General features: G+C 38.5%; 1 protein-coding gene across 1 annotated transcript in view; it reads left to right on the forward strand.

The window, feature by feature from the left end:
- The first annotated feature begins 869 nt into the window (after positions 1 to 869).
- The window catches only part of XPR1 (xenotropic and polytropic retrovirus receptor 1), a 206,453-nt gene continuing 190,571 nt past the window's right edge, over positions 870 to 16,751 (forward strand). Inside the window, exon 1 of the mRNA XM_015099345.3 lies at positions 870 to 1,111. Coding sequence (XP_014954831.2) covers positions 1,043 to 1,111 — 69 coding nt within the window. The 5' untranslated portion in view covers positions 870 to 1,042. The remainder of the gene's footprint in view (positions 1,112 to 16,751) is intronic.

Raw genomic sequence — 16,751 nt, forward strand, 5'->3', positions numbered from 1 at the left:
ATTAACATTATACAGGGCTTCTCCAGTCACGAAAGGACCTTGGTTCCTGTCCAAAATCAGGTCCTCCAGATCAGTTACTCCCACACTCAAAGTGGTGCCAAGCTGTGTGAGTGATCTGTTCTGCATGCGCCCTGAGGACACTCAGCCCGCAAAATGTACTCATGTCTGGTCTTCCTGAGGGTGGGGTTCCAACCTATCTCTAGAGAATTCTCTTTGTTTCCAACATGGGCTTCCCTCTCAACACCACTTCTAATTCCCAGGAAGCTTAGTCACAAGCCCAGGTGGTAATCCCAATTCTAGTTTGGGTCCATGTGTTGTTGGCCTTTCTGGTATCCCCCGGACAAGATAATTACATTGAAATTCAGAGGCAGCATGTAATTTTTGGCACTGATGTCTTTAATTAAATTCAATAAGCATTTATTGAGCACCTAGAGCGTGTAAAATAGGGTTCCTTGAAATACATTTGGCCCTTAAGTATTTAGTCTGTTCTAGTTACTCAATTTGGATTAATGTCGATACATCTTTCAGGGTTTTATGAGGAATAAATATTAAAATGGAAAAACATTTGCACAAATCTTTGCAAATATAAACGTATTGTGTGGACTATTGCTGCTACAGTATTAATATTAATTGCAATAACAACACTTGCTTCCCAGGCAGGCGGTAGCGAGCAGCTGTAAGGCCAACAGGAGCCAGACGGAAGAGGTCAGGGGAGGTGCCTTCAGTACGTCCGGCCCAGAAGGGGCGGAGCCTTAAGGAACATACCCAAATCCTGCCCCTTACTCCGCCCTTTTCGTCGGGGCGCGTAGGCGGTTACCATGGCGATGACGTATAGAGGGCGGGGCGGGGCGGGGCTATGGAGAGGAGGAGGAAGATGGCGGGAGGGCGGCTCTGAGGAGACCTCGGCGGCGGCGGAGGAGGAGAGAAGCGCAGCGCCGCGCCGCGCCGGGGCCCATGTGGGGAGGAGTCGGAGTCGCTGTTGCCGCCGCCGCCGCCGCCTGTAACTGCTGGACCCGAGAAGGAGTGAAGGGGAGACGGCAGGATGAAGTTCGCCGAGCACCTCTCCGCGCACATCACTCCCGAGTGGAGGAAGCAATATATCCAGTATGAGGTACCGGCGGCGGCCGGGGAGTGGGAGGACTTGGAGGGGCCACCATCTCGCAAGTCCCGACCTCCACCGCCGCCTTCCGCTCTTGCTGCTTCCCCCGTGCCCGGGCGGACTTTGACCCGGTGCGACGGGGAGCCACTGCGGCATCCCAGCCGCGGCCGGCCCCCTCCGGGCCCCGCTGACCTTCCCCTCCCCCGCAGCCCCGTTGCAGCCGGGGTAACGGATATGCGGGCTGCGGGCTCCGGGCCGGGAGGGACTGCACCCCCGGCCCGGGCTGAGGAATGGTGGTGGGAGGGCGAGCCTCAGGTAGCGGAGCCGGGGTGTGAGGGTAGCCCGGGGTACAGCGGTTCCGCGCTAATCCCCTCCTCTTCCCGCTCACCCTGACCTCTGGTCCCCACCCTGGGCGAGCGCCCCCTCGCCAAGGTTAGGTCTTGTTTCTTTCGGCTCACCTCTCCCCGAGGAATCTTCTTCCTAGATTAGCCCCTCCGGTGATTTCCTTCAATTCAGGGAGCCCTTCAGCTTTCCCCCACTTGCCCACTGTTGACAAAGGCTTTGTAACAGGATCGAAACTTGATTTAAATGTGTATCACACGTGCAGTGGTTACAGTAGACAAACATCGTAATCAACTGTTTTGTTTTGATAATAAGACGGTGACTCGTGTTTTCACTGATTTCATGAAATATGTAAAGGAATCATATCTTTGGTTTTGGCTCTTCGGTTTTGGAATGGAGTGAAAGGAAGAGGAAGAAAGAAAGAGAAGAGAATTATTAACATTTTCAGGTTTTCTTTCCTAAAATTTTTGTTAGCTAGGGAGAAAAGTACTGTCTTGTAATGTACTTTTAAAACATTCCTGTGTATTACAGAAATCATGGCCCTCCTCACCCTTAATTTCTGTGATAACAGCTCCTGGACGGTATTTAATAGATAATGATAAGGAACCTTACGTTAATGAAAGGAAAAGTAAAGATAATGAGCCCATTTATGTATTCAGAAGCCAAGATACCTGAAGGGTTTTAAGCTTTGCGATAGGTTATTCTCAGTGGCTGGCAGTTCAGCTCCTGGATAGAGAGACTTAATCTGTAACCTCCGGTAATTCACATCTGTGTTGTGTGCAGGAACAAAGAGTATAAAATCAATACGAACACAAATATGCTAGCTAGATTTTATGAATTAAGATATTTTGGTTCTCTTTTTCATTTCTATTTTAAGTTCATTGAAAGGATGTTTAGACGATCGCAGAAGCTTATTTATTCATATAACAGTTGTAAGAATTGAAGAAGGCAAGGAAAGAGACATAAGTAGGTTAAACAGAACCTTGAAGATTGTAAAGTAAATTCACCTGGTAACATACAGTATTTCATTATTGCCAGAAATGAAAGGCCTAGAGTTGTTAACGCTTTCTTTCATTTAATTTTCTAATAGTGTTTTGTGACTACATTTTGTAAGAGTGAAATAAGGGACAAGCTTTTCAGCCTGTAGAGCTCTTGATTTATTGTTTCTAATAACATTTGGTCAGTTTTAAAACCTTGGCTAGAGTCCAGATGATGGTTTTTATTGAAAGGAAGTTATTCGTCTTTCATCTTTCTGGTAGTAATTTTCAGCACCACTGCCAGTTCTTCATAGAACAGGGCATCCTGAAGCAACATCCTATATAGTATGGAATGCTTCATCTGGGGAGAAGTTATAGTGACTGGTTGTATGCTGTGATTCATCTTAAGTATTACAGCTCTTAACTGTTTCATAGAATTGTATTAATTTGGAATACAGTTTTTAGGGCTGGAAGGAGAAGCGTAAGGCTTAAAGATGCAATTACCTCTTGATTTATAATACCAGCTTTGTGGCTGGAGTCATTCTGGTACTTAATTCACATACTGCATTTGGATGCTAACTAGTCCTAGATGGTTTACTTTAAGTTGATCAGAGAGGAACACATTTCATATGTATGACTGTGTTATTTTTTCCTAGGCCAATTAAAAATTATTTTGTAAAAAATGCATTAATTGTAGATTATTGAAATTTTATTCTACAGAGAGTCCTTACTCTGTGACTTGGGTCTTTTGTAAGCTCTTTATTTGGTAGGGAAAATTAATAAAGAGCACTTTTCTTTTTGAATTGGAGCCATTTTTTATAGGGTTGGGATTCTGTGTGTTGTATATTGTTTCTCAAGACCTAGTGTTGTTCCTTTAAAAATAAAGAGGCATAAATAAGAATCTTTAGAGGAATTTGGCAGCTTAGAAACTTTGGGGAAAAAAGAATATCGTGAAAGATGTCAGCATTTGCTTGAGAGAAGAACCTTTTCATATGGCAGTAAAATGTAGTTTCTCACATGTGAAGATGATGCTCTTGAAACGCTGTTAGTAGAGCAGACTTGGATTTGTTTTTCAAGTACTGGTGATGAAATTTTGGTATATTACCCATGATTTCTAGTGTAGGCTGCTTTCTACTGCTGTGAACTGTTATGAACTGTTCAGCTATTTTGGTTTTCACGTCATTTTGCTACATTAAATTTTACTTGAAACATCAGAGCATTAGACAGAAGCTGAAAATGTTGTTTTACCTCTATGATTATATGTACTATTGTGTACACACAGTCATACAGTAAGTGCTGATTCTTGTATATGTTTGTCATGAAGCCATGGGGACAGGCTTTTTGCCTTTCTTGGCTTCTGTCCTCTTTCATAAAGTAAGAATATAGGGTTAGAGCTTTTTAAGATCCATTGTAGTTCGTAGGGTTTTGATTTAACTTTTAATGGCTTTCATTTTTTGGACTGTTAAAATTAGTGTTAATGATCCATCAATATCCTGAAAATGATCAGTTTCTAATTTAAAAATGAATCGTGGAGTTCATAGACTCAATCTTCATAGGTGGAATAATAAAGCATAAAGATTAGAGCAACATGGAGAAATCATACAAAGAAAATTGGTTTGATTCATTTGTGAATAGTTTTTACAAAGAATAAACACAAATGGAAAGAGGCTATCCCTGTTTCCAGTAATCTATTTGAGTATAAATCTTGGCATGTAATGCAGAACATCAATAAATCTTTTCAAGAGCACTTTTTAAAATTTAGAATCAGTGATTGCATACTTTAGAGCTCTGTAATTGATTAATCAAAATTAATTTAGACCAGTTTCCACCAGACTGGTATGACCATGTTAATATTTTACAGAATATTAGCAAAAGAAGCAAATATATTTGGTGCCTTTGGCTGCTGACTTGTGTTTTCTTCCCTAGGGTCCTGTGCTGCTTTGGTTTCTCAGGAACCAGGAATGGTTTTGTCCGTGTATACTGTAGTTTTGTAAGGTACTAAAATAATGAGGTATCTAAATTTCAGGATTTTAGAGTTAAAATGGAATTGACGGATTATCTGTCTCCTTGGTTTTTTCAGAGGAAGAAAAGATCCAGAAAGGTTAAATTACATGTCCAGTATCATATATAGTCTCTTAAGCACAGAGGTGTAAGCATTGAGAGTCAGGTCATCCTGACTGTGTGATCCTGATGAAATCACTTCCTCTTCTGGGCTTTAGGTTCTTCATCTGTTAAGTGAGAGAACTGGACTTGATTTCTAGGCTTACAGCCCTCTATTTTCTAAGAACCCATATAGCTCCAAATTTCTGTACATTTTTATGGTTTCATTATGCTTGATATATGAAGATGATAGAACTTAAAGTATTACTATTAAAAGCATTCTTTTAAATTAATAATCTTTTAAAAAAATTTTGATGATTATCTTAATCTGTGAATGGAAAACTGACCCAATGAAGCTTTTATTGAACTCAAATAAAAAGTGATGGTAATAGTTTTAATTTTTGTTGTTGCAAGATATGGAAAGGATTCTGCATAATATGCATATCCCTTTTTTCGAGTGTAAGGAAACACCATAACATTATTGTGATTTTCATTTATAGAATTCTCCCATGAGAACACTTGTGTTGCAGGCTTCAATTTCCCAAAGGAATTATGTTGATTAGTTAGGGTTAACTTGCCTTGCTGGAACTTGTTTGAAATTTCCAGTTTGGCCACCCGATGGGGCACAAGCCACACTTTTCCTTTCAGGCACCTCTGCAAATGAAAGTATAGTATAGTATATTTAAAATAACGTTTGTAAATGAGTAGAGCAATAAGATGCCTGGTATTTACACATGTTTCTTAACTGAGTGAATTGTTGTATAAGATAGGAAGCTATTACTGTTATTTTCATTGTTTAATAGAGTATGTTAGAGTATGTTTAATAGAGTATGTTGCATCATAGCCCCAAAGGAGAGTACCCAACACTCCCATGAAGGAAGAGAAGGTAGTTTTAGAAGTGTTACTTATGCTCATTTTTATGTGTAAGACAGGAAGAAATGAAATTTTACTAACATTGAATAAATATGTTGATGAGATGACCTCATTTTAGGAGGTAGTCTGAAGGAGAGTCAAGAATCGCTAATAGTTTTCTCACTTGTTTGTTCACTTTCAGGAAATAGCAGTTCAGTTTATAGTTGCATATAGTTAGATGAATTTATGGCTATTACCTAATTTTGACTAAACTAACCCATATAAAATGGATGTGAATTAAAAAAAGACTCCTGTAAAGAAACCAATAATGTGAGTACACATGAACAACAAGAACATGGCAGAGCTGACAGTTCTACTTCTAGCACGAGCTTTTGTCAGCCAAGTTACAGAAGAAACAGTGCTACTTGAATAGACCTAACAGGCTTGCCAAAAAGTTTCAAAATAATGAAAATAATTCTTCAAATTAAGATTTTAACATCCACTGTCATCCATAGTGAACTTCACCCTAAATATATGTTATGTATTAGAGTATTCTGCATTGGAAGGTCAGTTTTCCAGCTTGTAGCCATTATCATCAAGTTTCAAAATTAACTGAATCTTGAAGTTTGAATTAGGCCTTTGAAATACTAAAAACTAGGATTTTAAAAGGCAGTGAATCTTTTCTGTTAGATTGTTCTTTAAAAGTATTGTTATTGATAATTTCTTAAGAGAGCTTAAAAATATTTTTGTATTATTCACAAGTGAAAGTTTAAATTAGTTTATTATTGTCTCATCTTTTAAAACTTCCATTTAAAAATTCCATGTTTTATAATGTACACAATTGTAGAAGGAGATAATTTATAAATAAATGTACATATATTAGAGGTGCATGGTAAACTTTTTAAAAATAGTAATGTAACAAAAAAGGTTTGGAAGATTTTGCTCAAGTTGTACAGCTTAACTGGAGGTAGTTTGTGGGTTGCTTGGTATTTATTTAATTGGCCTTTGGGAGATTGTCAAAATTCACTAGGGGTCTTACCTGGTTGTATTTTTGTTTTCAGGTCTTCCCCTTACCTAGGAAATGCTAAAAGAAGTCAAGTAGACAATGCTCATGAACAAACGCCTAAAAAAATTATTTATTCATTCAACACATGTTTATAAGGGCTCTGTTATGTGCTATAGGCTGATAGATTTGTCATTAAGTTCTATCTCTTTTATCTTAAAAATATTATCAAAAACCAGTTTTTTGTGTGTATGTGTTTGGTTTTATATTTCAGTCATATTTCAAGCACATATTTCAACATAGTGCTTTCAAAACTTAAAATGGTGTAGAAAAGGAAGATTGTAGATTGAGGACTTGGAACATGGTTGTAAATTTGGATCACTATGTAAATAATATGGAAGAATTCTTCCTGGCTTTTCAAACTTTTTACGTTATACACCTTTAAATTTAATTGTTTATAGAAGGAAATTTGCTTACCTGTTTCTTCCTATCACTAGGCAGGTGTGGTATGTGTGGTATCAGAAAAGCCTTAAAAAGTTTTTTATTATAGATCACGGGAAAGTTTAATTAACTTGCTGTAAGCATAACTTGCAACTTTCATATTATGTGTAATGAGAGGGACAGTGTGATGATTAAGAAAACATAGTCATCTCTTATTGAAGATGACCTGCAGAATTTAGAAAGACTGTAGACCATAAATAAGGAGATGCAAGTCCTTAGAACCAGTTCTGTCACTGAATATTCACAGATAATTAGTGAACAAGTCATTTTTTGGAAGATTGAAGCCCTGAAACATCATACAGGAAAATGAGAAGCTTTTAGATTATTGTGTGAATTACTTATTTAGACTAAATTGGTAAAGTTGTAATTCACAGAGTAATCCATGTGCTTTGTGAGCTTTTTCTATACCTTAGAGAAGTAATTCTTTAACTTTTTGGTCTTGGTACCATTTGAAACTCTTAAAAATTGTTAAAAAGATTCCACTATCTATTGATAATATGCTGTGTTTGAAATTAAAACTAAGAGATGTGTGAAACACAGAGTATACAAGCACACCTTCTACTAGCCTTCAGGGACGTGACATCACATTTCATGTGGTCTTTGGGAACTTCCACTGTGTGTACTCGTGAAAGAATGAGTGAAAAAAGTGCATGATGTTGTAGTATTGTAGTGGATAATGGGGCCCTGCTGCTCACTGCTCAAAAACCAATAAAGAGGCCAGGTTGGTGGAAAGAAAAGTTTGCTTTATTTTGGATGTCAGCAACAGCAGTGGGGGCGGGGTGGAGTGGGAGGAGTGGGGAAATGACATACTTATCCAAAGACCAACACCTGCCCCACTTCTGTAATCAATGGACAAGAGTTTTCGTAGGCTTAGTCCATGGGATTGCGAAGTCGGACACGACTGAGCAACTTCACTTTCACTTTTCACTCTCATGCATTGGAGAAGGAAATGGCAATCCACTCTGGTGTTCTTGCCTGGAGAATCCCGGGGACGGAAGAGCCTGGTGGGCTGCCATCTCTGGGGTCGCACAAAGTCGGACACGACTGAAACGACGCAGCAGTAGCAGCAGCAGCAGCAGGGAGGGAGCTATATGCAGAAACAGCACAGTCAGCTCTGACAGTCATCTTGAAATTGATTATCGGTGGTCTGACCAGCGTCGTTTCATATATTTTAAGTACAGATAATCTGCAGTCCCATGGTCGGTTTGTTCCTGTTTCCTTGAGGCCAGTTCTCAGAATTTTGGCAGCTTATGTCATGGCTACAGTCTGGTCATCATGCAGTTAACTTTTCCTACGTGGTAGGGGTTTTAGTATCTGTAAGACAGCTCACAGGATGTGGCTCAGACTATTCCATATCCCTTGAGAAGGGACTAAAGCTCTTTGACTATACTTTATAATGACTGGTGGTGATGGTTTAGTTGCTCAGTCATGTCCGACTCTTACCCCATAGACTGCAGCCTGCTAGGGTCCTCTGTCCATGGGATTCTCCAGGCATGAATACTGGAGTGGGTTGCTGTTTCCTTATCTAAAATAAAGCTGCGTGTTAAATTGCTTCAGTCATGCCCAACTCTTTGCAACTCTGTGGACTGTAGCCTTCCAGGCTTCTATGTCCATGGGGATTATCCAGGCAAGTATACTGGAATGGGTTGCTGTGCCCTCGTCCAAGGGATCGTTCCGACACAGAGATCAAACTTGTGTCTTCTTATGCCACCTACAATGGCAGGCAGGTTCTTTTCCACTAGCTCCACTTGGGAAACCTCAAAATTTAACATGGATTCAATGAAAGTGAAAGTGGCTCAGTCGCGTCCAACTCTGTGACCCCATGGACTATATAGTCCATGGAATTCTCCAGGCCAGAATACTGGAGTGGGTAGCCATTCCTTGTCCAGGGGATCTTCCCAACCCAGCGATTGAACCCAGGTCTCCCGCGTTGCAGGAGGATTCTTTCCTGGCATTTTCTCACTTCTCTGATCAAACTTAATCTTTGACTAAAGTTTTTCCACAGATAAAAGGCAGGTCGAGGGTGGCGTGGGTGGTGGGGGAAGGGCAAAAGATCGTAGGGCCCTGCTCCATTTCAGTATTATTATGAAAATAGTTTTGATCTTCTGGGTTCCCTGAGAGAGTTTCTAAGAGTTGCTGCCTTTGAACACACAACTCCTTTCAGAACATTTGGAGATGGCCTGAGAAAAAGCTCTCTAGTCTTAGGAAGCACAAAAGAAGATAAAGAGAATCCCATGAGTGAGAATTGTCTGGTATATCCCCCTGCACAGAATGATAGAGAAAAGAGTATTGTCTTCTCTGGGATTCTCACTTCTAATCTCTATTCCTTGAATTGAATTAGTAGAAATGTGCTCTTTTTGTCATTAAGGAGAAAGAAATTAGCATTTATTGACCAGTTAGGAACAAGGTGTCAGCAGCTTTGTTACCTCATCTAATCTTCACAATAGTTTTGTGAGATAGAATTTTTTTTCTTTTTAACTTATTTTTTTACTAAAGGATAATTGCTTTACAGAATTTTGCTGTTTTCTGTCAGACCTCAACATGAATCAGCTATAGGTATACATATATCCCCTCCTTTTTGAACCTCTCTCCCATCTCCCTCCCCACCCCACCCCTCTGGGTCGATACAGAGCCCCTGTTTGAGTTTCCTGAGCCATGCAACAAATTCCTGTTGGCTAAGATAAGATATTTTTCTGGGCTCCAGAATCACTGCAGATGGTGACTGCAGCCATGAAATTAAAGGACCCTTACTCCTTGGAAGAAAAGTTATGATCAACCTAGACAGCATATGAAAAAGCAGAGACATTGCTTTGCCAACAAAGGTCCGTCTAATCAAGGCTATGGTTTTTCCAGTAGTCGTGTATGCATGTGAGAGTTGGACTATAAAGAAAGCTGAGCGCCAAATAATTGAGGGCTTTTGAACTGTGATGTTGAAGATTCTTGAGAGTCTCTTGGACTGCAAGGAGATCCAACCAGTCCATCCTAAAGGAAATCCGTCCTGAATATTCATTGGAAGGATTGGTGCTGAAGCTGAAACTCCAATACTTTGGCCACCTGATGCTAAGAACTGACTCATTTGAAAAGACCCTGATGCTGGGAAAGATTGAAGGCAGGAGAAGGGGACGACAGAGGATAAGATGGTTGGATGGCATCACCAATTCAATGGAAATGAGTTTGAGTAAACTCCAGTAGTTGGCGATGGACAGGGAGGCCTGGTGTGCTGCGATTCATGGGGTCGCAAAGAGTCTGAGCAACTGAACTGAAGATAGATAGATGATTTATTATCTTCATTTTACTGATGAGGAAACTCAGGCTTAGAGAGACTAACCAGTTTGTTCATGGCCATACACTTACTAAGTAGTAGAGCCAGAATTTGAAATAAAATCTGTCATACTTGGGAGCTCTTGCCTTTATATGGGAATTGTAAATAGCAGTGGTGCTAACAGGGGCGGTAACAACAGCTGTTATTTTTTGAGTGCTTACTTTGTCAGTCACTATGGCATTACTTGAAAAGCATCTCTTTATAGCAAGCTGTGTAGGTAGGTTTTTATGTTCGCTCTGTTTGTAGACCGGGAACCTGAGTCTTAGAGCCATTCAGTAACTGATTATGTTGAAACTGCTAATTGTGGTTAGCAGATATGAGATTGAAAGAGCCCCTGCTCTTAATTCCTACATCCTGCTGGTTTATGAAAAATAAATAACTCCATCCATTTATGCATACATACATTTAGGCACAGTCTCCAGCACCTGCTGAAGTAACGGCTGGTCTATTTTTAGTCCTAGGCCTTACTTCTGCATGGTTTGGAGGTAGTAGAGTGTGGTTTGGAGGTTAGAGTTCACCTCTATTAATTTATTTTTTTCTCAAGATTATCAGTGTAACTCTTATGAGGTAGGCAGCTGTTAAACAGAGGAACTTATAAAGATGAGCCATCGGAAAAATATAATGAGATATAGTGATAAATGTAAAAGGAGGAAGATAAAGAAGAGTGAGCATAGCTGTTGCTATGCCACAGTTGTGGCTTTTTGCTTTTAAAGCATTCCATAGATCATGGAACGTCAGACCTGTAAGGAATTTCAGAGATTATTTAGTCCAATTCCCTTTTTTACTTGAGTGGGAAATGAAGTCCAGAGAGGTTGTGATTCAAGGACACGTAGCTTGGTTAGTGGCAGAGTTAATGCGATAACTGATTCATTTTATTGTTTAACCGTTTTGCATCATTTACTTGTGTGACAATAATGCATGGAGAGAACAAACTCTGAAGTCAGACTGCCTAGGTTCATATACCAGCTGCACAATTTACTAGCTGAGTGACCTCAGGCAAGTCATTCTGTTAGTTCCTCTCTGTTCTTCAGTTTCCTCATTTGTAAAATGGGGACAGTAATAGTAGTTACAGGACTTCTGTGAGGATTATATGAGTTAAAATATGAAAAGTGCTAATATAATGCCTATATTTGCTATTAAAAGTATTTCTACTACAGAGTTCAGCAGTATTAGTTAAGGCTAGGTTAGCAGTATCTTTGTGAGGAAAACTGAGCCTCAAATTTTGTCCCTCTGGGCTTGTTCAGTTCAGGTTTTTGGAAAACGTCTCTATTGATTTTAGATATTATTCCTTTTACCTGTGATATTTATATTAATAAATTGTCCTTTTTATATACAGTAAGAAATTCAGGTGGGAGCAATCATATAGTTTTGAAATGAATTAGTTCTCCTTGGTTACTTGTAACTTGTATTCATTTTGGTTATAGACTGTGCCTGCATATTCTTTTTTTTTCAATTGGGGTGACATTTACATGTGTGCTCCTAAGTATGTCTAAATAGCTTAAGTGAATCCTTTGAATTTTTAGTGGCTATCTAATTGTAGTTTGTTTCAGTTTTCTAATGAAAATTTAATTTTTTAATACTAGAATAGTTTTTAGAGTTGAAAAAGACCTTCTCAAGTCCTCTGTTTCACAGATGAATAAATTGAGGGCAGAAGGGCCAAGATATATGTATGGTCAGCCTCACAACTAGCTGATAGCAGAGCCTGGAATTAAAATACTGACCTCTTGCTCACTGGTATACCTTACTGAGGCTTATCACTGCTATATAAACATTTCTTTACTTTTAATTTTAAAAATTCATTTTCTGTGTAAGAGACCATATGAATTTAAATGTTCATGTTAATTATTACTTACTCAGCATTAATACATTTATGTGAATCTGATCCTTCAGTTCACATTAACAACCTCAAATCGTTCTTGTATGTGTCAGTTAAAAGACTAGATAAATAAGAGGCTCAAATTTAAAAATATTGTTTACTCAAATACAACCATTGCCCCATTTAGGTAGAAACCTATTTTAGGTGAAGCGATAGGACTGAGGAATTATGGTTAAGGCTTGAGGGGTTAGGTAGAGATGAGAGGAGGACTCAGGAAAGTTGAAGAATCATTTGGGCATTTCTCTGTAGCATGCCTGAATGTTAACACAGGTTACATGTTACCTCTGCATGAACAGCACCTCCCTCTCTAGCCCCCATCTCTTAAAACATACTGCCAAGCTGAAGTCAGGGCATATCTGACTAGAGAAGATTAGAATATACAGTATTAATCTATTAACTATTCATGATGTCCCCTTCCTTTTTGAAAAAATAATAAAGTAACAATGATGATAATGACAACAGCTAATGTTCATTGAGTTTCTGTTGTGTTGGGTGTTTTATATTTAATCCGTACCCTCTAAGGTAGATTTTCTTATCCTGTTTTAAGAAGTCACTGAATCTTAGATTGAGTAGATTGCCCAAGGTCACATAGCTGGTGAATGGCAAAACCAGAGTTTAAACACAGGTTTGTCTTATTTTACAGCCTGGATTCTTAACATGAGGATACATGGTCAGGATCTCGCAAGGGGCTGGTGATGTAAAACTAGGTATGCGCCTGTCCTAAAGGAGCTTATAACTTGGTTGGTCTTCTAATCTTAGTATATTGTGATTTATGTTACAGAGGAATGGCTGATTGATTTGCTCTGGAGAATCAAAGGTATTTATCTTGAAAGCTTTCACAGAAGTACTAGAGATTCAGTACGGTTTGTTGCCATGGTGAAGAGGGGACAGGACACTGAGGGCATTCTAGGCAGATGGAGTAATATTGAACGAAGGCACAGATAGGTGGTAGTACGCAAGCATATTAGTGAAATCTGGTTTAGTAGATACGTTGGAGGGCTGATAGTATGATTTGTACTGAGGTTTGAATACCATGTTGAGGACTTTAAATGTTCCCTGGTTGTGAACCACTAAGGATTTTTAAAAAGACTTGGGGAGAGGGATCAGTGCAAAGGGAGAATGTAGTGTAGATCCTGGAGATGCAGTGGGGAGACCAAGACCAAAGACAGGAAAACCAAATAGTATAGCCAGAAATAGTGAGAGCTTGAATTTACTACCTCATTTAATCAATTTTCCCACACTTTAACATCTAAAATCAAGATATATCTCATAATTAATTGTCATAGATTAATTTGCAGACTTTTTTTCATTCTTACAAGCACATAAAGTAATGGTGTATATTACTACTAATGGGATCTTAGATTTGATGAAATAATGATAGTAATAATATATAATATTTACTGAAAGCCGGCTGTGTGTCAGGCAGAGTGGTAGATACATGTTAGCATCCAGCATCTGGTAGTGTCTGGCATATTTAGAAACTTAAAAACAACAACAAAGTAGAATGTAACTGAAAGACTGTGGGATCTGCCTGAGATGTCATTAAGGGATAAGAAAGAGAGATTTAGGAGAGCATCATTGAAGGCAGTCAGTGGAGAAAACAGGAAAAGCTCATGTTTATCCCCTACAGAGCATGACTAGAGCTCTGGAAATGAGTTACTTTGGTATCAATTAGGAGAAGTTGGTCTTATTCTTTTAGTTTTGTTTATTCAGTGAAATGTGATCATTGATGACAAAATTGAGATGATAGTCTTTCTCCTGTTTTTCAAATATTTGTATAATAGCAGGTAACAAAAGTGTTGATAAACAGATGAGTCACCATCTCTAATCACATAGTTCAAACATCTTTTGATTAAATCTTTCTTTTTGAGTAGAGTAAGCTTACTTGAAATATTAGTGTTTCAAATTATGCTGCCATTAGTTATTTGCTAAAGAGGATTGCAAGATTTTTTTTTCTAGGATTTGTTTGCTTAGTATCATGGACTTTCAAAAATTCAGTTCTTGATAGATTCAGAAATTAGAAAGTGAATTGATTTAGAGATCACCGAAATTGAAATTGTAAAAACCCTGTTATTGTAATTGTAATTTAATTGTAATTGTAATAACCGTGTTGGGCAAGTCATGTAGCCTTTCTGTGCCACAGTTCTCTATCTTTAAACTGGAAATGATAATACGTTTTACTTTTGGAGGATCATGTGAAATGAAATGAATCAATAATTGGAAAACAGGATAGGAGGTTTAATAATAGTTTAATAATACTTACTACACATAGTAAGTATTAGCCATTATTACATATCTATACTTAGTGGTTTAAGGCTAACTGTTGAGCAGCATCTTGGTTGTTTACTGTTGACACAATTGGGGGAAGGGGTCAGTGAAACTGTAACTAGGAAAAGACAACTTAGACTGTTTATTCAATTATTGAACAAATGGAAGTTGAAAGAATTTTACATTTTTAAAAAAGGCTATGGGAGTATCAGACCACCTGACCTGCTTCTTGAGAAATCTGTATGTAGGTCAGGAAGCAACAGTTAGAACTGGACACGGAACAACAGACTGGTTCCAAACAGGAAAAGGAGTACGTCAAGGCTGTATATTGTCACCCTGCTTATTTAACTTCTATGCAGAGTATCATGAGAAATGCTGGGCTGGAAGAAACACAAGTTAGTATCAAGATTGCCGGGAGAAATATCAATAACCTCAGATATGCAAATGACACCACCCTTATGGCAGAAAGTGAAGAGGAACTAAAGAGCCTCTTGATGAAAGTGAAAGGAGAGTGAAAAAGTTGGCTTAAAGCTCAACATTCAGAAAACGAAGATCATGGCATCTGGTCCCATCACTTCATGGGAAATAGATGGGGAAACTGGCTGACTTTATTTTTCTGGGCTCCAAAATCACTGCAGATGGTGATTGCAGCCATGAAATTAAAAGATGCTTACTCCTTGGAAGGAAAGTTATGATCAGCCTAGACAGCATATTAAAAAGCAGAGACCTTCCTTTGTCAACAAAGGTCCGTCTAGTCAAGGCTATGATTTTTCCAGTAGTCATGTATGGATGTTGGACTATAAAGAAAGCTGAGCACTGAAGAATTGATGCTTTTGAACTGTGGTGTTGGAGAAGACTCTTGAGAGTCCCTTGGACTGCAAGGAGATCCAACCAGTCCATCCTCAAGGAAATCAGTCCTGACCATTCATTGGAAGGACTGATGCTGAAGCTGAAACTCCAATACTTTTGTTATCTGATGCAAAGAACTGACTCATTTGAAAAGACCCTGATGCTGGGAAAGATTGAAGGCAGAAGGGGACGACAGAGGGTGAGATGGTTAGATGGCATCACCGACTCAATGGACATGAGTTTGGGTGGACTCCAGGAGTTGGTGATGGACGGGGAGGCCTGGCGTGCTGCGGTTCATGGGGTCGAAAAGAGTTGGACATGACTGAGCGACTGAACTGAACTGAACTGAGTATTTCATAGAACATAAAGTTTGTTACTACTTGCTGATGGTTATTGATGAAAGAAAAAAAGATTATACATTTTTGAAAGATTCTTTGGTTTTTGGTAGAGGTGAAAAACTGGGAAGAAAATTGGTCACTTTTTCCTTTTTCTTTTGCATTTTTGTTGTAAGCCTTATTAAAGTTTCTGAATTGATTTGTAAGCATTATGTATTACAGAAGAAAGTGTTTTAGGCAAGGAAATTACTGTCAAGTGCAGAATTTTGGCATTCCTTCTTGACCTTTCTTCTAGTTTAGAGAGTGTTATTTAATATGATAGGTTTTGTGTTAGGAAAACTTATGAGACCATTGTTTAACCAACTTTATGTTTAAAAAATTTAAACAACATGAAATCAATAATCAATAATAATTAAACGTGTATTTGTGAACTTGCCTTGTTAAACACAGAATCTGCTAAAGTATCATCCCCCTTCCAAGTTGCTTAATTGCAAACATACACAATATTTTAGTAGTTAGATCTTTTTTCTCATTAGTATTTGAAATTAAATAAAAATATTATTGATAAAGATAAAATAATACTATTAAACTTTTGTTTTGGCCGTGCCATGCAGCATGCGGGACCTTAGTTCCCCATTCAGGGATCAAACCCGTGCCTCCTGCCTTGGGAATACAGAGTCTTAACCACTGGACTGCTAGGGAAGTTCCTATTAGACATTTTTAAATGTATCACTTTTCTTTTGCTTAGCACAGTGATTTATGTAGGTGGTTTAATATTTATGCTTTAAATAACAGAAGTTGGATGGCTAGCCAGATAGATATAGAGGTTGAAGGAGGGAAGAATTTGATACAATGGTTTAAACGTAAGGAAAATGGTAGAGACTAGCTACTTTAGGAGGTGGTAAATTCATGCTGATTTCATTTGTGAAATATCTATATGTAGCGATAACTACTAGCTGGAATTTGAAAAATTGTATCAAAAGATAAGACATTATAGTTGAGTTAAAGAATTATATCACTAGTGGAAAGTATGTAACACAGAAAAATAGAGACAGAGGAAATCTTGGAAAATAAGTTGTCATAGGAGTTAAGGGTCTGAAGGGTAAATGGACTGTCAGCAGTGACATGCTTTGTAAACAGATTAATGAGAATGGGGATTAAGGTAGGCCTTTGGATATGACAAAATTCTGAACACAGATTTTCTTCTGCTAACTTTATTCCAAGTTT

Source organism: Ovis aries, chromosome 12 (assembly GCF_016772045.2).
Source record: "Ovis aries strain OAR_USU_Benz2616 breed Rambouillet chromosome 12, ARS-UI_Ramb_v3.0, whole genome shotgun sequence".
Classification (NCBI taxonomy): Eukaryota; Metazoa; Chordata; class Mammalia; order Artiodactyla; family Bovidae; genus Ovis; species Ovis aries.